The 26,881-nt window shown below is 47.3% G+C and overlaps 2 protein-coding genes and 1 long non-coding RNA gene across 7 annotated transcripts in view; 1 reads left to right on the forward strand and 2 right to left on the reverse strand.

Moving 5' to 3' along the window:
* Positions 1-264: 264 nt before the first annotated feature.
* The window catches only part of LOC147426432 (ARM repeat superfamily protein), a 232,478-nt gene continuing 205,861 nt past the window's right edge, over positions 265-26,881 (reverse strand). For 3 of the 4 annotated variants that reach the window (XM_086498077.1, XM_086498078.1, XM_086498079.1), the window contains 5 exons: positions 6,616-6,961; positions 6,362-6,501; positions 2,156-2,274; positions 1,874-2,060; positions 265-894 (listed from right to left, as the gene is read on the reverse strand). In XM_086498077.1, the coding sequence (XP_086354203.1) occupies positions 816-894; positions 1,874-2,060; positions 2,156-2,274; positions 6,362-6,501; positions 6,616-6,961 (871 nt within the window). In that variant the 3' untranslated portion in view covers positions 265-815. Of the gene's footprint in view, positions 895-1,873; positions 2,061-2,155; positions 2,275-6,361; positions 6,502-6,615; positions 6,962-7,151; positions 7,480-26,881 lie in introns of those variants that run through there. The other variant, XM_086498080.1, reaches the window with a different exon arrangement.
* On the forward strand, positions 11,386-12,332 carry LOC147426433 (uncharacterized). Of its 2 annotated transcripts, none has more exons than XR_015186129.1 (3): positions 11,386-11,505; positions 11,654-11,728; positions 11,905-12,332. It is a non-coding gene; the product is annotated as an uncharacterized LOC147426433 (long non-coding RNA). The 2 variants fall into 2 exon arrangements; XR_015186130.1 differs by having other exon boundaries at positions 11,654-11,706.
* On the reverse strand, positions 23,885-25,733 carry LOC147426434 (uncharacterized). Its single transcript, XM_086498081.1, has one exon. It carries the CDS (start codon positions 25,680-25,682, stop codon positions 24,096-24,098), a length of 1,587 nt encoding a protein of 528 aa, XP_086354207.1. The 5' UTR covers positions 25,683-25,733; the 3' UTR covers positions 23,885-24,095.

The raw sequence follows: 26,881 nt of genomic DNA on the forward strand, positions 1-26,881 counted from the left end.
AAATTACCTATGAGACCGAAGAGTTACATCATGGTGAATCTGATACAAAGTCTGGATAAAGGAAAGAAACAAAACTAAACAAGAACACTTATAGAGCTGTAAAAGGTGGGGTAGCATGAGCCTGAGGGAATGATGATACTAACTATACAACAATCAAGAAAAGGGAGAATGAGAGATCTGAAATAAAAGAGAATGTTGGTTTATGCCAAAAATGGTAAAACGGCCTATGAGACTGAACTTTAAACAATGATGGTATCAACGATACAACTATCAAAAATGAGGACTCTTAACTAATGCTACAGAATAGAAAAAAATACAGGTAAATTTTGTTACTGTTGCTAGAAACAGAACACACCTATATCCTGGATTAGAAAAGATTAAATCAAAACTTTGATACTGCTACTATTATACAAATGCAATACCCTTTAAGTCCGAACCAAATGGGTGAAAAACCAATACAAATGAATCAAGTGGGGCTACCGATGAGGCTTTGGCAGAGGTGGGCTTTGATAGGAATTTTTGAAGAGAAATAGTAAATACACCTTGAAAAAGGGCAATTATAGCTCATCTTGAAAAAAACGCGCTGACTTGTACACTTCCTGCCCATGCTTTTGGGTCATATTGGTCAGCAGGATCTCATGCCACACGTAACAAGGCACTGTCCAGTGCCAAACTGACTCTCTACTGTACAACACAGACCAGCTCCAATCTTCAGCAGCTAGCCTATAATGTGTCCTTCCATCATATGATGCACTCCATGTTTCATCTTTAACCAGCAAAGAGCTTCTGTAATACCTAGATTGTAAACCAACAAATTAAGCATTCTCTAAAAAATTGAGCTCCGATCCTAGTAATCGTAGCAGCACGAGTAATAATTCGCGAATTCTGATTTCTCTGCAAAGCAATTGAAGAAGGTTAATTCAATACTACGACTTAAAACACACCATAAAGAAATTCTGATTTCTCTGCAGAGCAATTGAAAATGTTTCATTCAAAGCTAAGAATAAAATGCACTACACGAAAACAAAAATGTACAATCACCAGCAAAGATTACTAGATAAAACAGGTTACTTGTATAGGAAGACGATCTTTCTGAGCTTCGGATGACATATAACATCAAGCAACAGTTGCATTATCAGATCCATGTCCCTTTCACTCTAGTAGGGCTTCTTCACTATTGATTGAAAAAAAATTCCTCCTAACACTTCAGAAAGGTAGGTGGGAAAGTGACAAACTGCATGGTATGACCAGACTATCCCCCCTACCTCACATCTAGTTAGGATACACATTACCACCTAGGATTCTGAAACTGGTCTTAATTAAATATTTACGCCAGATTCTCCCTAAAATAGTAACTAAGTCCCAATACTTGTTGGATGGTTAATCTCAATTGAGACCCTAATATCACTGATAAGAGGAATTGATTGATTTACCAATATTGCACTTTTTCCTCGCCCATCATTGTGTTGTACAGTTAATCTTAGTTGAGACCTCACTGCAACACATCTGGGATATGCTGGTCAAAAAACTCTCGCTTCCCCAATGGATTGATTGACAACTTTTCTATTTCTTCCCTCTTTCCTCTCCCACGCTATCTTAAAACTGACTACACCTTCAACCTACCTCACACAAATCCAGACATATTCTGTTTGGACAGTTAACAAAACCTCTGGCACATAAATCATCCCCATTGCCCAATCGATTAATAAAACGCTAATGCACCACTGCCTGTTTTCCTCTCCACTGCTACAACAAAATTGACCCCAACCTCATCTTGTTCACATAAATGCAGGTATCTCTGAGATAAAAGAACAGAATGTGCTCTAGTTCCACAACACGCATATTAGCTTAGTCACCAAAGCGTTAGTGTTACCTTGTAATAACCAGTTGACAGAGGGAACCATAGAGCATCACAAGATGAATACGCCTTCCAGCTACTGTTTTAGCACCAACAGAAAGTTTGCCCTCCAAAAAATCTCCACCAGGTGTTGTTAGTCTTGCTAATTCTTTCAGTACTAAAGTTAGTTCCTCAATCCTTATTGTAGGTAGAGAAATGTCACCTGATTGGAAAAGCGACCCAACTCTTTCAAAAAGGGGCACAACAGCTTGATTTAACTTCCAAAGAGAAAAACTTAAGCATTGAAAAATGGCACACCTTGGTCATTTTCATCTCTTGAGAATTGCTTTAGTATGAAGTCACAGCGAGCCACCAGAACCGGCATAGCTATCTTGCCTACTATGAAGGAAGATGAAGCCTCATCACATGAATCAAATCTGCAAGCAGAATACATGAGCTGCATTTCATAGCATTATAGGCTTTTACCTGCTACAAGAACCATTTACAGTAACCCCATGGGAAATAATGACTTAGCACTCGGAGACGCGAATTATCACAACAACAAGGAGAACCACCGGGGCCCCACCTTTCTGTCCCCCCCCCCCCCCCCCCCCCCCCCCCCCCCCCCCCCCCCCCCCCCCCTCGTGGGCAGTCGGGACTTGTGTTAGGACATAACTTCTGCAGTCAATCTCATCTAGGGCAGCCTTTATGTTAGAGTGTAGCATTGGCAGAATCTCCTAGAGGAAATGGCTCCATGTATTCACACGATTGTCTAGCTACATTTAGTATCCAAGACGTAAATTCGCCTTACGACCTGATAGTGGCAATTTTCAGCAAATACTGAGAAATGTTGTGCGACACTCAGTTAGCCTGGCCCAAAGTAGCCTGGTAGGTCATCACTTTACCATGTTCTCAAGGGGGGCTGGGGATCATAGACCCAGCACAGCAGAGCAGAGCCCTTCTTGGGAAGTCTGTTGTACGAGGACTGCTTCCAGGGGAGGAGCCTTGGAAGGAGTTCTTGCTTCAGCGGCTTAGAGCTCGAGTGCCTCATGCAGGAGGCCCTTGGAGCCCTTCCATCAGTGAATCTTTACAGAGATGCACAGAGTTGGTTTGAGCAAGAGACTGGAGGATTGATTTGCTGCAAGCCTGCTTGCTCTTGGGAGTAGCTACGGTGTGGCCTAGAGCAGCACCAGCCCTACTTGCACGGAGGAGCGCTTGAGACAGCCCCTTGTTTGGAACCCCATGGTTAGCGCTCAGAGAGGCCACTTGGTGAATAGTAGGCCTCATGTTTCTTGGGGTCCCATGCCAAAGGACCCAGCCCGCACTCTAGGTGACTGGTTTCAGTTTTCAGGTTTGCCAAAGGAGGCTCAGAGCATCCAGGTACGGGGCATGAGAGGGGTGCAAAGCATGTGCCAGGACATTACAGAGGCTTTACCAGCTGAGTGGCTCACCCCTCTAGAGACAAGCAGCTCCCAGATGGATGACGCGACTGGAGGTCCTCATCGTAGTTCGTGCTTGGTCGGAGTCCGTACCCCCAAATATTCTTTGAGATCTAGGGGGAGGGTCGACTACATAGAGTCTCAGTAGAGGCTCCACACGTTGCAGAGTGCTGTTTTTAGAGAATACGAATAGTGATCTTGACCCAGCAGACCTTGAGACAGGCCACTGGAGGCTTTGGGCTTGGGAGAGCTGCCCTCTGGCACAAGCGCAGTGGGACCCTGGTTAGCACTCAAAGAGGCCACTTGGTGGGTAGTAGGCCTCATGTTTCTTGGGGTCCCATGGCTAAGGGCCTAGCTCGCACTCTAGGCGACTCGCTTCAGTTTTCAGGTTTGCCAGAGGAGGTACAAAGCATCCAGCTACGGGGCATGAGAGGGGTGCAAAGCATGTGCCAGGACATTACAGAGGCTTTACCAGCTGAGTGGCTCACCCCTCTAGAGACAAGCAACTCCCAGATGAATGACACGATTGGAGGTCCTCATTGCAATTCGTGCTTGCTCGAAGTCCGTACCCCCCACGTTCTTCGAGATCCAGGGCGAGGGGCGACTACACAGTCTCAGTAGAGGCTCCACAGGTTGCAGAGTGCTGTTTTCAGAGGATACGAGTAGTGGGCATCTGTGAGATGACCTGTGTCACAGGTCCTGACCCAACAAACCTTGAGACAGACCACTGGAGGCTTTGGGTTTGGGAGAGCTGCCCTCTGGCACGAGTGCAGTGGAACCCTAGAGACCCCTTCTCTTCAACCGACCACCCTAGGATCCCTTTCTTTCAGTACAATGTTCGACTAGGGTGTCAAAACACTGACAGCACGAAGAGAGGCTCCTCCTGCTGCAGCACTTTATTGATAGGAGGAGGGTCTCACAGCTGAGTTCTTGTCACGCTTTTGGAAGAGGTTGTGGGACTCCAGACAACCGCGGCGAGTCACTTTGTTTCAGTGGCTAGTTGCACACAGAGCTACAGGAGTGGGGAGTTGGCTGGTACATAGGGTGTCAAAACACTGACAGCACGGAGAGAGGCTCCTCCTGCTGCAGCACTTTATTGACAGGAGGAGGGTCTCACAGCTGAGTTCTTGTCACGCTTTTGGAAGAGGTTGTGGGACTCCAGACAACCGCAGCGAGTCACTTTGTTTCAGTGGCTAGTTGCACACAGAGCTACAGGAGTGGGGAGTTGGCTGGTACATAGTGGCCTTTCGGCACCTATGCAGCTTACGACCATCCTTTGGAGAGTCAGCGTCACTGTCTGTGGGACTGCCCCATGGCACAATAGGTTTGGCTTCTGGTTCTTCGGCTGATGCTAGCTCTTTCCACAATGCGACAATACACTTGGGGTGCTACTGCCTGGTCCACCCTCACGGGTCCTGCGCTCCAATTTGAGCTATCTTCCACCAGCAAGATGATAGTTATCCAGGGGGGTCGACCTACACTTTAGCTTGCTACAAAGATAACCCCCCAAGGAGTGGTGCACTGAGAGAGAGGTGTGTTGGGAGCTCGTCTGTGGCCTGACACTGGTTCATTTGGCCGGCCCGTTGCTTCCGCATCTTCGAGGCTCATCCTATCCCACCGGCAGAGACTGTTCGTGACTTTTGGCTGGAGTTGATCCATACTCTCACAGGTCAATCTGAGGGACTTCAAGGTAGGTCCGACCACATGTAGGAGCGCAGAGAGGCTTTCCTGCGACTCTGGCGCCCAGGGCCTTTCTTCACCATGGTCCAAGGTGTGCCCAGATGGCAGTCAGTCCACTGTGTGGTTCTTTCCTCCTCCCATTTTGTGATTTAGCCTCATTGTACATATTTTGTTTACTCACTGAGAGTGTCTCCCCATGCTTTGATGTAGCCCTCTCTGGTGGAGGTGGTTTGTAGCCCTATGGACAGTTTTATTAACTAATGGAAAGATCTTTTTCTAGGAAAAAAAAATGTGGTGCATAATTATCCATACTTTTGAAAGCTAAATGGGAATACTTTTGTGACACTCCGTTCACAGTTGAGGAGATGAGCAAGAAATCTGAAGACATTGATTTGGTAGGGGTATACGCCTATCACAAACTGCTGACGTGGTAAGCCACTGAAGCCCGGAGCCAACCTGCAGATCCCATCCGAGGGGCCTAAACCCTAAGTAAAAGCAACAGAAGAAGTTTTACCAACTTACAAAACCTCGCCGAGTGGGGCAGTTTTTAGAAGAAGTTCCCACTAACTTATGGGACCCCGTCCAATGGGGCCCAAGGGATCTAAAGACAATAAATAAAGCACGACCCACTTACTCTCACACACAGAAGATGCGTAAATTGCTAATGACGTGGCAACTGTACGACACCCGCGTTTTACACTGATGACGTGGAAGGCTGTATGGACTTCCGCGAATTGCGTTGGCAGGTAATGGTGTGGCAGGTTGTACGGACAGCCCTTTGCACAAGCTTTTGAGCACCAAATGAATTTAAAACTGGATGCTTTTCGTGTACTCCTTTTGAATAGGTGCGAGGCCTTTAAATATGTGCCAATGGGCTCAGTCTCTCGCACGTCTCCACGTGGGAGTGCAGAGGACAGAGTACCGGCTTGTACTGAGTTGATGCAATATAAAGAAATACAGAAAGGGGCGCCAGTGCTCTCTTGGGGTGGACCTCTGCCAGTCCCCGTCTCATATGTCGTGTATATCTTTCAGTTCGGTTGTTATTTGAAGTGCTAAAAGTTGTTAAGTGTGTTCTTTTCCATTGGCACATGGTGCCATCCTGTTACACGTTCCAAACGGTAAACATAAGCCAAGATCCAAATATGCACATCCTGAGTGACAATTACTTAGCATTCCTCCATTCCCTCATTGATCTCTGTTTATGGTGCTTTGTCATGTTCTTTTGATCATGATCCATTTTGGCCTTACAGAGACGTTATATCTTGCTTTCCTTACCATAGAAGCCAGGGCAAAAAGCATCAAAAACTGTTTCTTTTGGAAAATATTTCTCTATACACGTGAGACTTAAAAAGAAGAAGGTAAGGAACAAAGGTGACATCGATGGTAGCCAGCACAATAAACTCACCTGGAAATACTGAACAGTGCTTGCAAGCAAATAAATGAAAACCTGCTACAGTGAGCAGGTAGCAACTCCACACTTCCCAGTGGTAGCATTGAAGTGCGAGATGCACAACGGTCTATCACATGGACAAGCTTTGTGATAACCTGCAAGGGCATTACAGTTTTTCAAATGCCTTCCTTTTCAATTTCCCATGTATAACCCTACAACCACTGCATGAAAAAATAAGATTACTTGACACTGATCAAAAGGAAATTTACCTCTGAAGGGGCGGCCTGACAAGTCTTCAAAACAGTATTGCATAATACTTCCAGTACATTCTGTTCTAATAGCTCATCCACTTTCATATGATCGTCGCTACAACTCTCTGTACTCACTGTGACGGCTCTCCCACATGAACCAACAAGAAAAGCTTCATAGACATCGGCTACCTCCTTCCAGAAACGTGGTCTTCCGGGTCCACTTGATAATTTATCAGTTTGTCCCTTGCATGGACGCTCAAGCATAGAGACCAAAACAATATCTTCTAAAAGGATGGTGTTGAACGCAGTAGTGGCTGTTCTCCATAAGTTTCCAAAAGGTGCATCCCTTCTGGTACACATGCATCTGATACATGCCTAGAAGATTAGTAAACCTCGAAGTGCTATATTTTGTTGTGGTTTTTTTTCTGGGTCAAAAGAAACTTACTAATGCTTAGAAATCGAGAAACAGAGAAACAAACGTAAATTACAGGAGAAAAGAAGGCAAAATGACCTTTTACTTGTAAACTTCACAGAAAACGAGTATGTATGAATAGTGCCTGCGACATAGAAACATGGTACGAGGAATGCGAATGGAGAACGGGGTCGGGCCGGGCTCGGAGACGGTTAGAAAATGGGGTTGGTGCTTGGAACGGCAAAACTAAAAATCTTTTTTTTTTCCCCGATTTTTTTGAGTAACACATGTCCCATAGAGCAAACAACCAAGCCTCAAGGCAATGAATTATGAGAGTAGAGAGGGAGCTTGAGCCTTGAACCATGAAAAATTAAGGAGGCCAAGCTTGAGTCCCGGTCCCATAATAGTAATTCATAAATAATGCAAGGAACTTTGTCATGGAATACTGCAAGACAGCTTGTAACTCATCCCTGATAGAGAAGAAGATTGAAATATTAGAGCAGCATTCTCACAACCAAGCCGCTCACTCCTCATTTTACCAAAGGTAGGGTGCACGAACCAAGTCGCTATGACTCTAAACAGTGCTCCGTCTCCTATGTAACTTTCAATGAGAGAGAAATGAAATGATATCAAATGATATATTAACGTCTACAAAAGGCCAAAATGACCTATGAGACTAAACCAAGTACATATATATATATATATATATATATATATATATATATATATATATATATATATATATATATATATATATATATATATAGAGAGAGAGAGAGAGAGAGAGAGAGAGAGAGAGAGAGAGAGAGAGAGAGAGAGAGAGAGAGAGAAATGAAATGAAATGAAATGTTATATTAACGTCTACAAAAGGCCAAAATGACCTATGAGACCAGAAAGTTACAAGGTGGTGGATCTCATACAAAGTCAGAGTAACAAAATAACCTAACAACAGTACAAAACAAAGATATATACTATGGGATCCTAGATTGGTCGATGTGAGCTAAGCAAAAAACTAAGCAAAAATGGGCGGCTTGTTGGGATAGCTGAATCACAAAAGATATAGCATCGGTCGTTGGCGAATCTATCAATTTCCTCCATGGTTAGTAGTCTGACCAGGCGTCGTGCATGCCTGGCCAGCGTGCTCCGAATCTTTTGATGTAGCCTCCGTCGATGCTGTGTAGTCCTTCGCAGTCGTGGGCGCCTGGATTTCCCCAGTTCAATCGCTCGGTCGATCAGTGTGCCTCTGGTGTGAAACGAGGGGGAACTCTGCTATGGGAGTGGCTCTTGCGGCTGTCCCGTGTCTGCTCTGAAGAAATCCGTAATCCGTCTTTGAGACTAGTTAGCCTCGCCATTCATCAGGCTCTCTCTGTGTCTGCGCAGCTCGAGCAAGAACAAACCCAGGCATCTCTGATCTTCGTATCCCATTAGACGGGGTAGCGGCATGTATAATGCAACTCTCTCACGTTCCATGTCACATAAGAGGCATGTCCTGGCCTCAGCTGGTATTCCGCTGTATCTCCCAGTTTCAATCCGCAGCTGGTGAGACGATGTGCGTAACTGGCACATAGCACATCGTATCCCATGAGACAGGTGGGTATCCATGTATCTGGGTCTATTCACAAAACCATCTTCCGTAAGCTGCAGAAGGTGGTCTCTTTAGAAAGCCATCTTCGTGCCCAATTCTTGTGCTGGTTGTATCCATGTCCTCCTGGTGTCTAGCTGGGTCAGGTCTTGGCGGATGAGCTTGGTGATCTCCGACTGTGTAAGATTGCGAGATGGTGCATCCAATGAGTACTGGAATTTGCATCTCCTTGTATGGCTAACTGTCGAGAGGACTCAAGTGCTATGCGAGCATATCTGTCTCTAGGAAGTTCCCATGTGCGGTTTATGAAGGAGACTGATCTGGTGAGCTCCTCCACCACTAGTGGGGGGGGCCGCCAGGTCTGCTCGGATAATGGCCCGTCATACTGATGCCTTGGCTCTAATGAGCCGCGAGATCATAGAGACGAGAGGTTTCTCCATGTTCCCCCATCCGTCTGTGCGACCCGGCCTCCCGTGGTGATCCAATGAAGGTCCCCATATCTCAGCCCCATAGAGCAATGTTGAAGCCACCAAGGTGTCAAAGAGCCAGAGCTTCGTCCGGGGCTCCTGAAACTGAACCTGTGAACACATCTTCTCCAATCTACCCAATGCTGCGTGGGCTCTAGTCAGTCTGGTCTATGCTATTCTTCTGAGTGAGAATGCAGGTCCGCTAAAAACCACTCCTAGGTAAGTGTAAGCATCTGTGTACTCCACAGTCTCCTGGCCGTATGTGAATGTAGGTGCTGACCTCCTGATCCATTGTGGGGTGGTTTTAAACACCATAACCTTCGTTTTACCAAGGTTGACAGACAAACCACTTTCGTGGGCAAACCTATGCAAAGCATCCAATTGACGTTGCATTCCCTCTGGAGATTCGGAGATCAACACTATATCATCAGCATATAACAAAACTGGAATCCATGTCCCTGCCAGCTGTGCACCTTTATCCCCATCACTGTCAATGTAGTCAGAAACCTCATCCACATACATACCGAAAAGAGTAGGAGAGAGCGGGCAGCCCTGCTTCACCCCAATAGTGGAGTGAACCGATGTACAAAGTCCCTCCGGGGTGCGTACATGCCCTACTACTCATCTATACAATGCCACGATCCCCCAAATGAGCTCTGTGGGTACTCCCATTTCCTGTAATCTGCGCATCAATCTAGCTCTGGGTACTGTGTCAAAAGCTTTGCGGAAGTCCACAAAGCTACAATAGATCCGTCTCCCATGAGATCTGCCGTCCTCGATGATGGCCCTGAGTGTCAAGATATGGTCAAGAGTAGAGAAGCCTCTCCTGAACCCTGCCTGCCCAGTTGCACGCATTCCTTTCCTCTCTGCCCATCTACTCAGCTGTTGCTCAAGAATGGATGCATACAACCGTGCCAGTGTGTGCCCAATCATAATAGTGCGATAATTCCAAGGCTCATTGGGGTCTCCTAACTTGAAGATAGGTACGATTGTAGATAGGCTCCAAGTGTCCGGTAGGCCCTCACACATGGCACGGTTAAACATAACTGCTAGAAGCTCCGCTAGTAGGTCTTTGGCATGCATGAAATGCTCAATGACTAAGCCATCATGATCATATGCTCTCCCAGTCCTCATCCTGTCAATAGCTTTCTTCACCATCTCAGCGGTGGAAAAAGCACATGTGTGTGGGCATGGGTCGGGGGGGTTTCTCCATGTTCCCCCATCCATCTGTGCGACCCGACCTCCCGTGGTGATCCAATGAAGGTCCCCATATCTCAGCTCCATAGAGCAATGCTTAAGCCACCAAAGTGTCAAAGAGCCAGAGCTTCGTCCGGGGTTCCTGAAACTAAACCTGCGAACACATCTTCTCCATGTCCTCAGCAAGCTCTCCCTAAGTCTGCGCAGCTCTAGCAGGAACAATTCGAGACACCTCTGATCCTTGTATCTCATGACTCTAGAAAAAGGTCCCCCTTCTCTGAACAGGCAGTGGAAGCGGCCGCGTATCTCATAGTATGCCGGGCAGTGACGTGTGTAGTGCAGCTCTGTCTCTGGCTCTAAGTTACATAGTTACATATCCTGGCTCTCAAGTTTGCTATCATTTGTGTCCGTAAATCGAAAATTGCTGCCCCATCCATTCTTTTGGGTGAATATGTGCTGCCATGTGACCCAAACCATCTGGGAGGTGAGGTTATTTTCTTCCAAAGAGTAAGAGTGGTTCTTGAGCTACTCTCCGCTGCCCATGAAAAGGGCATGGCTGAGATCGCCAATCGACTATTTATCCTTGATCTTGCCTGAGATTCAAGACAACTACTCCTGAAAGGTTGCAATGGTAGGGTGATGATTCTCGTCTTTCCTCTGCCCTTCGAAGTGCACTTGATATCGTTTATGTGATGGTACCCAGAGTAGCTCAAAATGCATCAAACTGTGGATCGTCTTCCAATTTTCTGTTAGATGACCCAGATCCTTTCTTTTCTTCATTGTGATACCTGTTTGACCTTTGGGTCTCTGCCATGTCACAGTGTCTATGTTTCACAATCGAATATTAATTTTTTATGATTTCTGTTTTTCCAGTTGACATTGAAATTGTTTTACCTGTAATTCAGGTATCCTTGGACAACCTGCATGAGAGTATGAACCTAGGGTTGCCTATTTGGGGTTTATTTTGAAACGACTTGTCGGTTTCTGTTTTTCAGGTATTTCTGAACATGATCGAATATTAATTTTTTATGATTTCTGTTTTTCCAGTTGACATTGAAATTGTTTTACCTGTAATTCAGGTATCCTTGGACAACCTGCATGAGAGTATGAACCTAGGGTTGCCTATTTGGGGTTTATTTTGAAACGACTTGTCGGTTTCTGTTTTTCAGGTATTTCTGAACATGTTGCTCAAGAGCGTAAACCTAGAGTTGCCGCTCTGGCATCGGATAATGGTTTTGGAAGTATTGAGGGTATGGATTTGTTGTAATTGCTCTCAAGTAACTTTCTTTTTGCTTTATGATGCAATCTTAAATCATCAAAAAAGAAAAGTTTAGATTGAATGGTATTTATTATTTGTTGTGTTTGCTCAATGTGTACTTTTTGTGTCTGTATTGGCAGGGGTTTTGTGTGGAAGCAAGGATACTACGTCTTCTATTTCAAACCTTTGACATGTACGCTAGAGACTTTACTCAGGTTTTTTAATGGACATACTCTTTAACAATGACACATTTTTTGTAATGGAATGAGCTTGTGCTTTCTTAAGACTTTTCTTTTGTGATATGACTGCCATTGTCTTGATGTTGCAAAACAAATGCAGTATATGCAGTCATTTCTAACTATTACTTCCTATTGACTGAAACATTCCTTAGGCGTCCAGAGAATACAAATGTGGTGGCTGGTATGGTGAGAGTACTCGCCAATGTTGTGACAAATGTCCAGGTATTTCTCTTGTAAATGCATTTTATATGGTTTGACACAAGAAGCTGTAATAGCACAAATGTCATATTAACAAGTTGCTATGTGCATGAATATCTTTATGTAGACTTTAATTCCATTATGTGTCTTTTTAAAGTGGATAAAGCATTTAGTGCAGAGACAACAGAAGAGTCTTTGGAGAGACAAGAAGTGTCTTCAGGTTCCAACAGGTCAGAGACTGAGAGAGCTAGGGGAAGGGAAGCTAAGAAGAGGAGGAGAAGGCGATAAGAGGTATGTAGTGGCGCCTCTGGTCAAATAGGTATACAGGCGTAGGGATTCTCCATAGGATCCACCTCTTTAGGCTAGCTCTTCTTCGGCAGAGATACGACCTCCTTCTCTTGAGCCGGCTAGAGTTCTTCGGGACATTGCTATGCCTTCATGTAATTTTGACAGAGATTATATTCCTCTAGCTGTGCACATGGAATAGTATGACGAGACATTTCCCCCTCTTGGATCAAATCACAAGAATCGAGATATGAGAGACTTTTGAAAACCGAGAAGTAGCCTTGGTCATTTTTTGTATATTTCTTGAATGTTTTTGGGATCACACTACTATGATGATCGGCCTTGTACATTTATCTTGAGGCTATGCCCTTGAGATGTTTGTTTGATAAGGTCCGTGCCACACGTGTCTGCCTGGACGTGTGTGCCGGTGAGGTGGCATCGGTGTCACGTGTGCATTGCAGCCATGTGGACATGCTGAGAGAGAGAAATGAAATGAAATGAAATGTTATATTAACGTCTTCAAAAGGCCATAGTGACCTATGAGACCAGAAAGTTACAAGGTGGTGGATCTGATACAAAGTCAGAGTAACAAAATAACAACAATACAAAACAAAGATATATACTATGGGATCCTAGACTGGTCGATGTGAACTAGGCAAAAATGGGCGGCTTGCTGGGATAGCTGAATCACAGGAGATCTAGAATCGGTCGTTGGCGGATCTCATCAATCTCCTCCATGGTTAGTAGTTTGACCGGGCGTAGTGCATGCCTGGCCAGAGTGCTCCGAATCTTCTGACATAGCCTCCGTCAATGCTGTGTAGTCCTCCACAGTCGTGGGCGCCTGGATTTCCCCAATTCAGTCGCTCGGTCGATCAGTGTGCCTCTGGTGTGAGACGAGGGGGAGCTCTGCTGTGGGAGTGGCTCTTGCGGCTGTCCCGTGTCTGCTCTCAAGAAGTCTGTGATCCGTCTTTGAGATTGGCTAGCCTCGCCACTCATCAAGCTATCTCTGTGTTTGCGCAGCTCGAGCAAGAACAAACCCAGGCATCTCTGATCCTCGTATCCCATGACTCTTGAGAGTGGTCCAAAACCCTCTCTCATCCAGCAATGGAATCGGCCTTGTATCTCGTAGTAGACGGGGCAGCGGCATGTATAATGCAACTCTGTCTTAGGCTCCATGTCACACAAGGGGCATGTCCTGGCTCTGCTGGTACTCCGTTGTATCTCCAAGTCTCCATCCGCAGCTGGTGAGAAGATGTGCGTAACTGGCCAATAGCACATCGTATCCCACGAGACAAGTGGGTGTCCATGTATGTGGGTCTCGTCACAAAACCATCCTCCGTAAGCTGGCGAAGATGGTCTCTGTAGAAAGCCATCTTCGTGCCCAATTCCTGTGTTGGCTGTATCCATGTCCTCCTGGTGTCTAGCTGGGTCAGGTCTTGGCGGATGAGCTTGGTGATCTCTGACTGTGTAAGAGTGAGAGATGGTGCATCCAATGAGTATTGGAATGGTGGCAGGCTGTCTATGCTGAACCCATACACCTGAAAACATGATGCCATATCCCCATACCAGCATGTTTTATCTCCTTGCATGGCTAACTGTCGAGAGGACTCAAGTGCAATGCGAGCATATCTGTCTCTAGGAAGTTCCCATGTGCGGTTTATGAAGGAGACTGATCTGGTGAGCGCCTCAACCACTAGTGGGGGGGCTGCTAGCTCTGCTCGGATAATGGCCCGTGGTACTCATGCCTTGGCTCTAATGAGCCGCGAGATCATAGCGAGGAGAGGTGTCTCCATGTTCCCCCATCCATCTGTGCGACTCGACCTCCCGTGGTGATCCAATGAAGGTCCCCATATCTCAGCTCCATAGAGCAATGCTTAAGCCACCAAAGTGTCAAAGAGCCAGAGCTTCGTCCGGGGTTCCTGAAACTAAACCTGCGAACACATCTTCTCCAATCTACCCAATGCTGCGTGGGCTCTAGTCAGTCTGGTCTATGCTGCTCTTCTGAGTGAGAATGCAGGTCCGCTAAAAACCACTCCTAGGTAAGTGTAAGCATCTGTGTACTCCACAGTCTCCTGGCCGTATGTGAATGTAGGTGCTGACCTCCTGATCCATTGTGGGGTGGTTTTAAACACCATAACCTTGGTTTTACCAAGGTTGACAGACAAACCACTTTCGTGGGCAAACCTATGCAAAGCATCCAATTGACGTTGCATTCCCTCTGGAGATTCGGAGATCAACACTATATCATCAGCATATAACAAAAGTGGAATCCATGTCCCTACCAACTGTGCACCTCTATCACCATCACTCTCAATGTAGTCAGAAACCTCATCCACATACATACCGAAAAGAGTAGGAGAGAGCGGGCAGCCTTGCTTCACCCCAATAGTGGAGTGAACCGGTGTAGAAAGTCCCTCAGGGGTGCGTACATGCCCTACCACTGATCTGTACAATGCCATTATCCCCCAAATGAGCTCTGTGGGTACTCCCATTTCCTGTAATCTGCTCATCAATCTAGCGCTGGGTACTGTGTCAAAAGCTTTGCGGAAGTCCACAAAGCTACAATAGATCCGTTTCCCATGAGATCTGCCCTCCTCGATGATGGCCCTGAGTGTCAGGATATGGTCAAGAGTAGAGAAGCCTCTCCTGAACCCTGCGTGCCCAGCTGCACGCATTCCTTCCCTCTCTGCCTATCTACTCAACTGTTTCGCAAGAATGGTTGCGTACAACCGTGCCAATGTGTGTCCAATCATGATAGTGCGATAATTACCAGGCTCCATGGGGTCTCCTGACTTGAAGATAGGTACAATCATAGATAGGCTCCAATTGTCCAGTAGGCCCTCACACATGGCATGGTTAAACATAACTGCTAGAAGCTCTGCTAGTAGGTCTTTGGCATGCATGAAATGCTCAGCAACTAAGCCATCATGATCATATGCTCTCCTAGTCCTCATCTTGTCAATGGCTTTCTTCACCATCTCAGCGTCGATGAAAAAAGCACATGTGTGTGGGCATGGATCGGGGGGGGGGGGGAGGGGGGGTGTTGGGAAGGGGCAGCTGTCCAGGTACTGTGTACAAAGATGATGCGGACTAACCCCAGGTCTCTGTGGAGGAAATAGCAGGGGGGAGGGGACTGCCCATGAAAGAGCCGCCATGCCTCACGCGAGTCCTGACTCAAGAATAGCTGATATAGATCCTGCTCCAGTCCAGCCAAAAAAGCCCTCTTCTTCCGTCGTACCAGGCGTCGGAAGTCAATCTGTGACTCTCTCTGAGTGACGTCCCCCAAAAGCACCTCCGCCTGAAGTCTGGCTCTAGTCTGGCGGCACTCCTCATCGTACCAGCTGTTCTGAGGCATGCTCCCTGATCGGCAGCTTTGCTTGGGCTGGGTGTGTGAGTATGCTTCTGCTGCTGCATCATGTAATGTCTGTGTCAGTATAGTAGTTAGCTCCTCCAGAGGTCGACACGGGTCCTCAGTGCATAGGCGTCTGTAGATCCCGTCCATGTATACAGAATCCGTCTCCCGTGTGAATGTGTAGCAAGTAGGGGCTGCTACCCGTGGCCTGTGTGCTACACTGAACTAGAAAGAGATGGTCATCGACACCAAAGCATGATCTACTGCTACCCCGACCGGTCTCGGCCCAACTGTGAGATCCTGGATACTAGAGGATGAGATTCGGCTGTGCCATGACATAGTCCACTGTGCTGCCTCCATGCCTGTGTGGGAAACATGTAAAACCTCCCGGAGCAAGAAATCTTTGTAGGCCGTTCAAGATGGCCAATCCATGTGCAGTGCCCATGTCTATCAGGTGTCGCCCATACTCAGTATATTCCACATCGTGCGATAGTCTAGACAAGCCCGTCTCCACAACATCTAGCTCTCTTAGCATCTCCTCTGAAGTATCATAAAACATTGCCTGGTGATGGGCAGTCCTAGCATTGAAGTCCCCTAGGATGATAATGTCACCATCCCTAGAGAATTCCCATATGTCATCATCCAAAATAGAGAAACGGGACTGTCCTCTGGGTGATGCATAAACTGATGTACTCGGGGGAAAGTAGCAAATAGCTAGGTAGAGATATCTGCCTGTCTCTGCTTTCAATCTCACCCGCATGTACCTAGCCTGCTCATCCCTGCGGGCTATATGTATCAGTGGCTGCAGATCCTCTCTAAATAACACTGCCACTCCCCTCGATCCCCGCCCTCTGTGCTCTGAGCGTGTCTCCTGTCTGTAAGCTGTCTCCCACCTGTATCCACTGATGTGAGGCATGGATTGCCCAGAGGCCTGGTGTGTCTCAGAGTAAAAGATGATGTCTCTTCCAGTAAAGCTATCCTCAAAAGCACCTACATCAAGACACATAGATCCATTACAGTTCCAGGCAGCCACTTTGAGTGTGGTCCCATAAGTCTCGCACAGTCATGTGGAGCGTCGCTCTAGTATTACCACTTTTCTGTCTCGATAAAAGGCAATCTTGCCTTTTCCCCTTGCCGCTCTAATCTCTGGCATTACTTCCTGCATATGAGTGATCTGCGAGAGGGTGAGATCATCCCCGAGAAAGATGCCAATCTCTTTAAGAGTTGCTCTTTTCTTCAAGAAGGACTTCTTCGCTTCCATGGAGGGAAAACGGAGGATGAGTGCTCTTTCTTTTAAGGTTTCTCCACTGCTTCCATTTTTCTTTATGTTGCCCACTCTCCATGCCCTTGTGTGCGTCGGCTCATGAACCCCCATCAAGGCTGTGAGTTCTTTTACTTCTTCGTCCACATTACCTTTGTCTTTAAGACCACAAATTCTCACATGTAAAGCGCGCACCCGTCTCCTTTGCTCCTCCTCTACTATCTGATTAATGATAGTGGGTGTGGACGTGGGCGTTATCTCCTTGCGTTTTCCTTTCTTGGCCACCTTGATCCATTTCTCGGCTTCATTCTCCTTCTGTTGAGTTTTGGTAAGAACATCCACCCAAGAAGTCGTCATTTCTTTGTGTTGCTCTTCTCCCTCTTTGATGGCCCGTACTTGCTCCTTGATTGTGTTGATTTCTTCGATTACCGAGGGTTGCAGTTCGCCCTCTTCCAGTGTGTTTCTTGATCGTGCTTCGGCAAGATCTTTCTTGAGCGACGCAATCTCTTCCTCTTGAGTCGTCACTCGGTCTTCTAGCGTACTTATCTTGCTCTCTTGGATAAGCACGCGTCCTTCGAGCATGTTTATTGTGCCCAAGAGATTGCGGTTCATCTTGGTAATGATCTCCGTCATTTCCTCTTTGCACTTTTGAATGGCATCCTCTAGGGGGTCGGCTTTATCGTTCAGCTTCCTCATGCTTGATCGCCGTACGCCAAGGAGTTGCTAAACGTACGTGTGCACCCACACTAGCGGCGAGCGCGGTAGCTGGGCGAGTGGGAGAGCGTGGGGCGGTATGCCAAGGGAGTGGGAGCGATAGAGTGCAGACGAGAGAGAGAGAGAGAGAGAGAGAGAGAGGGGGGGAAGAAGGGGCGGGGGGTATCAAAAAGAAAAAGAAATAGAATGATATATTAACGTCTTCAAAAGGCCAAATTGACCTATGAGACCAAGCCGATACAACATAGCGAATTTGATACCATGTCCCAAAATAAATTAAAAAATAAATTAAAAAAATAAAAAATTTACTTCCTACGCGTAGGAGGGGGGGGACATCCTACGCGTAATAGAAGAGAGGGGGGGGGGGGGGGAGGGGGGGGGGGGGGGCATCCTATGCGTAGAGGAAGGGGGGGGGGACATTCTACGCGTAGGAGGGGACGGGGGGGACATTCTACGCGTAGAAGGAGGGGACGGGGGGGACATTCTACGCGTAGAAGGAGGGGACGGGGGGGACCCCTAGCGGGGCTACAGGCAAAGCGAGGGGGGGCGGGGTTGTAGAGGCAGCGCGAGGGGAGGCGGCAGCGCACGGGTAGATAGAGCGGGAGCGGGAGGCCAGCGAGCAGGAGCAGGCGCAAGGGGTTGCAGAGGCAGCGGGCGGGGACGGGGGGAGCTGGGCAGCAAGTAGGAGCAGCGCAGTATGGCGAGGGAGGGGCGGGCACAGCAGCGCGCGGGGTTGCAGAGAGAGAGAGAGAGAGAGAGAGAGAGAGAGAGAGAGAGAGAGAGAGAGAGAGAGAGAGAGAGAGAGAGAGAGAGATAAATGAAATGTTACATTAACGTCTTCAAAAGGCCAAAATGACCTATGAGACCAAACTATTACAAAATTGTGAATCTGATACCATGTCTGGGTACAAAAAGACTAGAACAAAAATACTACTACTACTAGAATCCATCCTCATCTACACTATGGATGTAGAGAGAGTATGGCTCGAATCCTCTGCTGTAGTCTCCGTCGATGTTGTGTAGCCCCTCTCCTCGATTGTGGCCGTCTAGATCTTCGTAGCTCCAGTGCTCGGTCGATGAGAGTGCCGGTAGTGGTCGAATGAGTGTGGGCCGAGCTCTGCATTGATGGTGCTCCTCTGGCTGTCCCATATCTGGTGAAAAGAAACCTGTAATCTGTCTTTGGGACTGTCTCTCTCTAGCTCTCCCAGTAAAGTGTCTCTATATCTGTGTAACTCAAGTAGATATAGCCCAAGACATCTCTGATCCTCATAACTCATGACCCTAGAGAAAGGACAGAAACCCTCTCTGAATAAGTAGTGAAAACGGCCCTGAATCTCATAGTACACTGTGCAATGACATATGTAATGTAGCTCTATCTCTGACTCTAGCTGGCATAAGCGGCATATCCTGTCTCCTAACCATATGTGAAAGTCATTGGTGATCTCCTGATCCACTGTGGTGTGGTGTTAAACACCATAACCTTGGTTTTACCAAGGTTTACAGACAATCCACTATCCTCTGCAAAATTGTGTAATGCATCTAACTGTCGCTGCATACCCTCTCGTGAGTAAGAGATCAACACAATATCATCAGCATATAAAAACAATGGGATCCACGTCCTTGCCAGCTGGGCACCTCTATCACCCTCTCAACATACATACCAAATAGAGTAGGAGACAATGGGCAACCCTGTTTCACCCCAATGGTGGAGTGAATAAAAACAGATCTCCCCTCCTAGGTCCCATCATTGATCTGTATAGAGCCATAATCCCCCAAATCAACACTATGTGCACCCCCATCTCCTTCAGTCTGCGCATCAATCGAGCTCTCGGTCCCATGTCAAGTGCATTGCGGAAATCCACAAAGCTACAATAAATCCGTCTCCCATGTAACCTGCCGTCCTCAATGATGGCTCTGAGTGTCAGAATATGATCAAGAGTGGAGAAACCCCTCCTAAAACCGGCATGGCCCTTTGCTCGTACACCCTCACCCAATTACTCAACTGCTACTCAAGAATGGATGCATACAACCGTGCCAATGTGTGCCCAACCATAATAGTACGGTAATTCCCAAGCTCTGTAGGATCACCTGCCTTGAAGATAGGCACAATAGTAGACAACCTACAAGTCTCCGGTAACCCCTCACACATGACACTGCAAGAACCACTACCAACATATCTCTAGCATGTATAAAGTGCTCTGCTACTAGACCATCATGATCATATGCCCTGCTGGTCCTCATCGTATCAATGGCTCTCTTTACCATCTCAATGGTAAAGAAGGTGCTGGTAGGTGGGCATGGCTCTGTAGGATCTGCAAGGGGGTCTTGTCCAGGAACTGTATATAACGATGTCGCATATTGGCCCCACACATCAGGAGAAGTAATCACTGGGGGAGGGGAGTGCTTATGAAAGAATCGCCATGCTCATGAAAGAATCTCCGGAGTCTCTACTCAAGAACAACTGATACAAGTCTCGCTCCATCTAGGCCAAATAAGCTCGTTTCTTCCGTCGCACAAGGCGCCGGGAAGCAATCCGAGACTGTCTGTAAGTGATGACTCCTAATAGAAGATCTCTCTGGAGTTGGGCCCTCATCTCTCTGCACTCCTCATCATACCAACTATTCTGGGGCATGCTCCCAAAATGTCGCCTCCGACCCGGCTGAGTGTGTGGGTATGCCTGTGATTCTGCACCATGCACTGTCTCAGTCAGTAAAGTGGTGCACTCCTGAACTAAGAGACCAGGACTAGTTGTACATAGACGGCTATAGATCTCCTCTGTATAAACGGAGTCACTCTCTGGTGTAAATGTATAACGAGTATGTGACCTGCCTCCTGATGTTTGGGCTGTACTATACTGAAATGAAACGGACAATGTCAAAAGAGTGTGATCTACTGTTACACCCACTGGTGTGGCTCCCACTATGAAATTCTGAATACAAGAAATAAAGCTCGGCTGTGCCATAAAATAGTCCACTGTACTGGCCCTGTGTCTGTGTGGAAAGCATGTGAAACTGGCTGCTCCAGGAAATCGCTGTAAGGCATTAAGTATGGCTAACCCAAGTGTGGTCGTCATCTCCGTGAGGTATCTACCATACTCCGTCTGCTCTCTATCATGTGAGCATCTCTCAAGCCCCAAGTCACCCACATCCAACTCTCTAAGAATCTCATCTGAAGTGTCGTAGAAGACTGTCTGAGAGTTGCCCGTTCGGGCATTGAAATCCCCTAGGAGGATAATATCACCATCCCTAGAAAACTCCCATATATCATCATCTAGCACAAAGAAGGGCGAGTGTCCTCTGGGTGCAGCATATACTGAGGTACTTGGGGGGGGGGGGGAAGTAACATATGGCAATGTATAGAAATCCGCATGTATCAACTCTCAGCCTCACCCACATGTATCTAGCATGACCATCTTCCGTACAATATGTAGTAGTGGCTATTACTCCTCCCTAAATAGCATTGCTACTCCTCCTAAACCTCTACTCCCATGCCCATGCTCAGAGAGAGAGAGAGAGAGAGATGAAATGAAATGAAATGTTATATTAATGTCTTCAAAAGGCCAAAATGACCTATGAGACCAAAAAGTTACAATTCGTGAATTTGATTACGGAAATTACAAAGTTACAAAGAACTAACACTAAAACACTAAGGAGGAAGGAAATACGGGGGGGGAGGGGGGGGGTTTCAGATGCAATCTCTCATCGGTCGCTGTCGAGAGAGAGAGAGAGAGAGAGAGAGAGAGAGAGAGAGAGAGAGAGAGAGAGAAATGAAATGAAATGTTATATTAACGTCTTCAAAAGGCCAAAGTGACCTATGTGACCACAAAGTTACAATGGGGTGTATTTGATACAAAGTCAGAATAACAAGATGACAAAATGACGAAAGAAAATACTATGGAATCCTAAACTGCTAGGTGTGAGCCAAGCTGCTAGCTGGGATAGCTAGATCACAAGAGATCCAACATCGGTCGCTAGCGGATCTCATCAATCTCCTCCATGGTCAGTAGTCTGACCGGGCGTCGTGCATGTCGAGCCAAAGTGATCCGAATCGTCTGATGCAGCCTCCGCCGATGCTGTGTAGTCCTCCGCAGTCGTGGGCGTCTGGATCTCCCCAGCTCAGTCGCTCGGTCGATCAGTGTGCCTCTGGTGTGAGAGGACGAGCTCTGCTGTGGTAGTAACTCCTTCGGGTGTCCAGTGGCAGCTCTCAAGAAATCTGTGATCTGTCTCTGAGACTGGCTAGCCTCTCCTCTCATCAGGCTCTCTCTGTGTCTGCGCAACTCGAGCAAAAACAAACCCAAGCATCTCTGATCCTCGTACCGCATGACTCTGGAGAGTGGTCCAAAGCCCTCTCTGAACAAGCAATGGAAGCGGCCTCGTATCTCGTAGTAGACGGGGCAGTGGCATGTGTAATGCAACTTTGCCTTAGGCTCGATGTCACACAGGGGGCATATCCTGGCCTCTGCTGGTACTCGCCGTATCTCCCAGTCTCGATCCGTAGCTGGTGTGAAGATGTGAGTATCTGGCCAATAGCACATCGTATCCCATGAGACAAGTGGGTGTCCATGTATCTGGGCCTCGTCACAAAACCGTCCTCCGTAAGCTGGAGAAGATGCTCTTTGTAGAAAGCCATCTTCGTGCCCAGCTCTTGTGCTGGTTGTATCATGTTCTCTTGGTGTCTAGCTGAGTTAGGTCCTGGCGGATGAGCATGGTGATCTCGAACTCTGTAAGAGTCAGAGAGGGTGCATCTAGTGAGTACTCGAAGGGAGGCAATCTGTCTATGCTGAACCCATGTGCCTGAAACCATGATCTCATCTCTCCATACCATCATGCTGTATCTCCCTGCATGGCTAACTGTCGAGAGGACTCAAGTGCAAGGCGAGCATATCTGTCTCTGGGAAGTTCCCACATGCGGTGTATGAAGGAGACAGTTCTGGTGAGCACCTCAACCACTAGTGGGGGGGCAGCTAGCTCTGCCCGGACAATAGCACGTGGTACTGAAGCCTTAGCTCTAATGAGCCGCGAGATCATAGAGACCAGAGGCTTCTCCATGTCCCCCCATACATCAGTGCGGCCTGTCCTGCCGTGATGATCCAATGAAGGTCCCCAAATCTCAGCTCCATACAGCAATGCAGAAGCCACAATAGTGTCAAAGAGCCAGAGCTTCGTCCGAGCTTCTTGAAACTGAACCTGTGAACACATCCTTTTCAATCTACCCAATGCTTCATGGGTTCTGGTCAATCTAGCCTCTGCTGCCCTCCTCAATGAAAATGCTGGCCCACTAAAAACCACTCCAAGGTAAGTGTAGGCATCTGTATACTCCACTGTCTCCTGGCCGTATGTGAATGCGGGTGGTATTAAATACCATGACCATGGTTTTACCAAGGTTGACGGACAAACCACTTTCTTGGGCAAACCTATGCAAAGCATCCAAGTGACGTTGCATCCCCCCTGGAGAGTCGGAGATCAACACAATATCATCAGCATAAAACAATATTGGAATCCATGTCCATACCAGCTGTGCACCTCTATCACCATCCCTCTCAATGTAGTCAAAAACCTCATCCACATACATACAAAATAGAGTAGGAGAGAGCGGGCAACCATGCTTCACCCAATAGTTGAGTGAAATGGTGTGGATAGACCCTCTGAGTTCCGTGCATGCCCCACTACTGACCTGTATAATGCCATGACCCCCCAAATGAGCTCTGTGGGTACTCCCATCTGCTGTAATCTGCGCATCAATCTAGCTCTAGCTCCTGTGTCAAATGCTTTGCGGAAATCCACAAAGCTACAATAGATCCGTCTCCTCCCATGCGACCTACCCTCCTCAATGATGGCTTTGAGTATCAAGATATGGTCAAGAGTAGAAAAAACACCTCCTGAACCCTGCCTGCCCGGCTACACGTATCTCCTCCCTCTCTGCCCATCTACTCATCTGCTGCTCCAGAATAGATGCGTACAACCGTGCCAATGTGTGTCCATGATAGTGCGATAATTCCCAGGCTCCATAGGGTCTCCCGACTTGAAGATAGGTACAATAGTAGATAGGCTCCAAGTATTAGGCAAGCCCTCACACATGGCACGGTTAAACATAACTGCTAGAAGCTCTGCTGGTAGATCTCGGGCATGCGTGAAATCCGTGAAATGCGGTGAAAAAAGAACATGTGTGTGAGCATGGATCGGGGGGGTCGGGACGGGGGGGCTGCTCAGGAATTGTGTACAGAGATGATGCGTACTGGCCCCAAGCGTCTATAGAAGTGATGGAAGGGGGCGGGGGGGGAGTGCTCATGAGAGAGAGAGAGAGAGAGAGAGAGAGACAGAGAGAGAGAAATGAAATGAAATGTTATATTAACTTCTTCAAAAGGCCAAAATGACCTATGAGACCAGAAAGTTACAATGCGGTGTATCTGATACAAGGTCAGATTAACAAAATAAATTAAACTAGGATAACAAAATATAAATATAAGTACTGCGGGATCCTAAACTAAGCAGTACAATGTGAAGACAATATGGGAGGGGAGTAGAGATCCATCTTCATCTGCACTCTCGACGACGAAAGAGTATGGCTTGAATCTTTTTCCATAGCCTCCTTCGAACTTGTGTAGCTCCTCTCCTCCCTCGGGGTCGTCTAGATCTCCCTAGCTCCAGAGCTCGGTCTATGAGAATGCAAGTAGTGCGGGTAGACCTCTCCACCGTCGTTGGTTGCTCCTCTGTCTGTTCTTCTGGGTGTATAGTATCTAGTGTAAAGAAATCTGTGATCTGTCTCTGCGGATGTCTCTCTTCACCTCTCCTCAGTAAAGTTTCTCTATGCTTGTGTAACTCAAATAGATAAAGCCCAAGACATCTATGATCCTCATAACTCATGACCCTAGATAGAGGCCCAAAACCTTCTCTGAATAGACAATGAAAACGACCTCGTATCTCATAGTACATTGTGCAATGACATATGTAATGTACTTCTGTCTCTGGCTCTAGATGGCATAAGCGGCATATTCTGTTATTTGCTGGTGTCCCTCTGAATCTGCCAGTCTCAATCTCGAGCTGATGTGAGGACGTGCGTATCTGGCCAATGGCACAACGCAAACCATGCGAAAGATGCATGTCCATATAGCTAGGTCGAATTACAAACCCATCCCCCGTGAGGTGGAGAAGATGCTCTCTATAGAAAGCCATCTTTGTTCCCAACTCTTGTAATGGCTCTCTCCATGTCCTCCTCATGTCCAACTGGATCAAATCCTGACGGATGAGTCTATTAATCTCTACCCGTGTCAGAGACCTCAAGGGTGCCTGAAGAGAGTATTGAAAAGGAGGCAACCTGTCCATGGTGAAACCATGTGTCTGAAACCATGATGTCATCTGAGCATACCAGCATGATGTATCCCCGTTAAGAGCTAATTGTCTGGAGGACTCTAGAGCCACCCTGGCATATCTGTCTTTGGTAGTCTCCCACAGACTGTGTTCAAAGGAGACTGATCTTGTGAGCGCCTGATTCTCCATAGGGGGGGCAGCTAATTCCGCTCGAATGATATCATGCGGTACAGAAACCTTGGCTCTAATCAGCCGAGAGATCATAGATACCAGGGGCTTCTCCATACGCCTCCACCCATCCTGGCCTATAGAAGGTCCCCAAACCTGCACCCCATATAACATAGTAGAGGCAGCCAAAGTATCAAAGAGCCATAACTTTGTCCTAGGTTCCTCGAACTGAACCTGTGAACACATCCTCTCCATTCCTCCCAGAGCCGCACCAGCTCTAGTTAGTCTAGTCTCTGCTGCTCTTCTCAAGGAAAATCTCGGCCCAGTAAAGACTACCCCTAGGTAAGTGTATGCATCAGTATACTCCACAATCTCCTGACCATATTTGAAAGTGGGTACTGATCTCTTGACCCATTGCGGTGTGGTGTTAAACACCATAACCTTGGTTTTACCTAGGTTTACACACAATTTACTATCCTCTGCAACATTGCGTAGTGCATCCAACTGTTGTTGCATACCCTCTAGTGAGTCAGATATCACCACACTATCATCAGCATATAGCAACAATGGGATCCACGTCCCTGCCAGCTGTGCACCTCTGTCACCCTCTCTATCGATGTAATCAGACACCTCATCAACATACATACCAAATACAGTAGGAGACAATGGGCAGCCCTGTTTCACTCCAATGGTAGAGTGAGCTAAATCAAATACCCCTTCCGGAGTGCGTACCCGTCCCATCACTGATCTGTACAAGGCCATAATCCCCCAAATCACCTCTATGGGCACCCCCATCTCCTGCACTCTGCGCATCAATCGAGCTCTTGGTACCATGTCAAATGCTTTACGAAAGTCCACAAAGCTACAATATATTCGTCTCCCATGTGTTCTGCCCTCCTCAATGATGGCCCTGAGTGTCAGAATATGATCAAGAGTGGAGAAAGCCCTCTTGAAGCCGGCTTGACCCTTTGCTCGTACCCCCTCGCCCTCTGCCCAATTACTCAAGTCTTGCTCCAGGATGGATGCATACAACCGTGCCAATGTGTGTCCAACCATGATAGTGCGGTAGTTCCCAGGCTCTGTAGGGTCACCAGCCTTGAAGATGGGCACAATATTAGACAATCTCCAAGTCTCAGGTAATCCCTCACACATGGCACGATTGAACAACACTGCGAGAACCTCCATCAGCATATCCCTGGCATGTATAAAGTATACTAGACCGTCATGATCATATGCCTTCCCGGTCTTCATTCTGTCGATGGCCCGTTGTACCATCTCAGGTGTGAAGAAAGTGCTCGTAGCTGGGCAAGGCTTGGTAGGGTCTGGAAGGGGTTCCTGTCCAGGAACCGTATATAATGATGTCGCATATTGGCCCCACACCTCAGGTGAAGTAATCACTGGGGGAGGGGAGTGCTCATGGAAGAGACGCCATGCCTATCCTGAGTCCCTACTCAAGAACATCTGATACAAGTCTCGCTCCATTTGGGCTAGGTAAGCTCGCTTCTTCCGTCGCACAAGGCGTCGGAAAGCAATCCCAGACTGTCTGTAAGTGATGACTCCTAAAAGAAGATCCCTCTGAAGCTGGTCTCTCATCTCTCTGCACTCTTCATCATACCAACTATTTTGGGACATGCTCCCAGAATGTTGTCTCTTGCCCGACTGAGTGTGTGGGTATGCCACTGATGCAGCCCCGTGCAATGTCTCAGTCAGTAGCGTGGTGCACTCCTCCACTGAGAGACCTGTACCATTTGTGCCAGCTATGCCTTCCAATAGACGGTCCCAGATCTCCTCTGAATAAACGAAATCAGTCTCTCGAGTAAATGTATAGCGGGTGTGTGACCTGC

The sequence above is a fragment of the Adiantum capillus-veneris genome, chromosome 24 (genome assembly GCF_014529385.1).
Source record: "Adiantum capillus-veneris isolate H3 chromosome 24, ASM1452938v2, whole genome shotgun sequence".
Taxonomy (NCBI): domain Eukaryota; kingdom Viridiplantae; phylum Streptophyta; class Polypodiopsida; order Polypodiales; family Pteridaceae; genus Adiantum; species Adiantum capillus-veneris.

What these genes read in the sequence shown, in the direction of transcription:
- LOC147426434 (XM_086498081.1), bottom strand. Translation starts at nt 25,682, where the DNA reads ATGTATGTTGATGAGGTGTCTGATTACATCGATAGAGAGGGTGACAGA.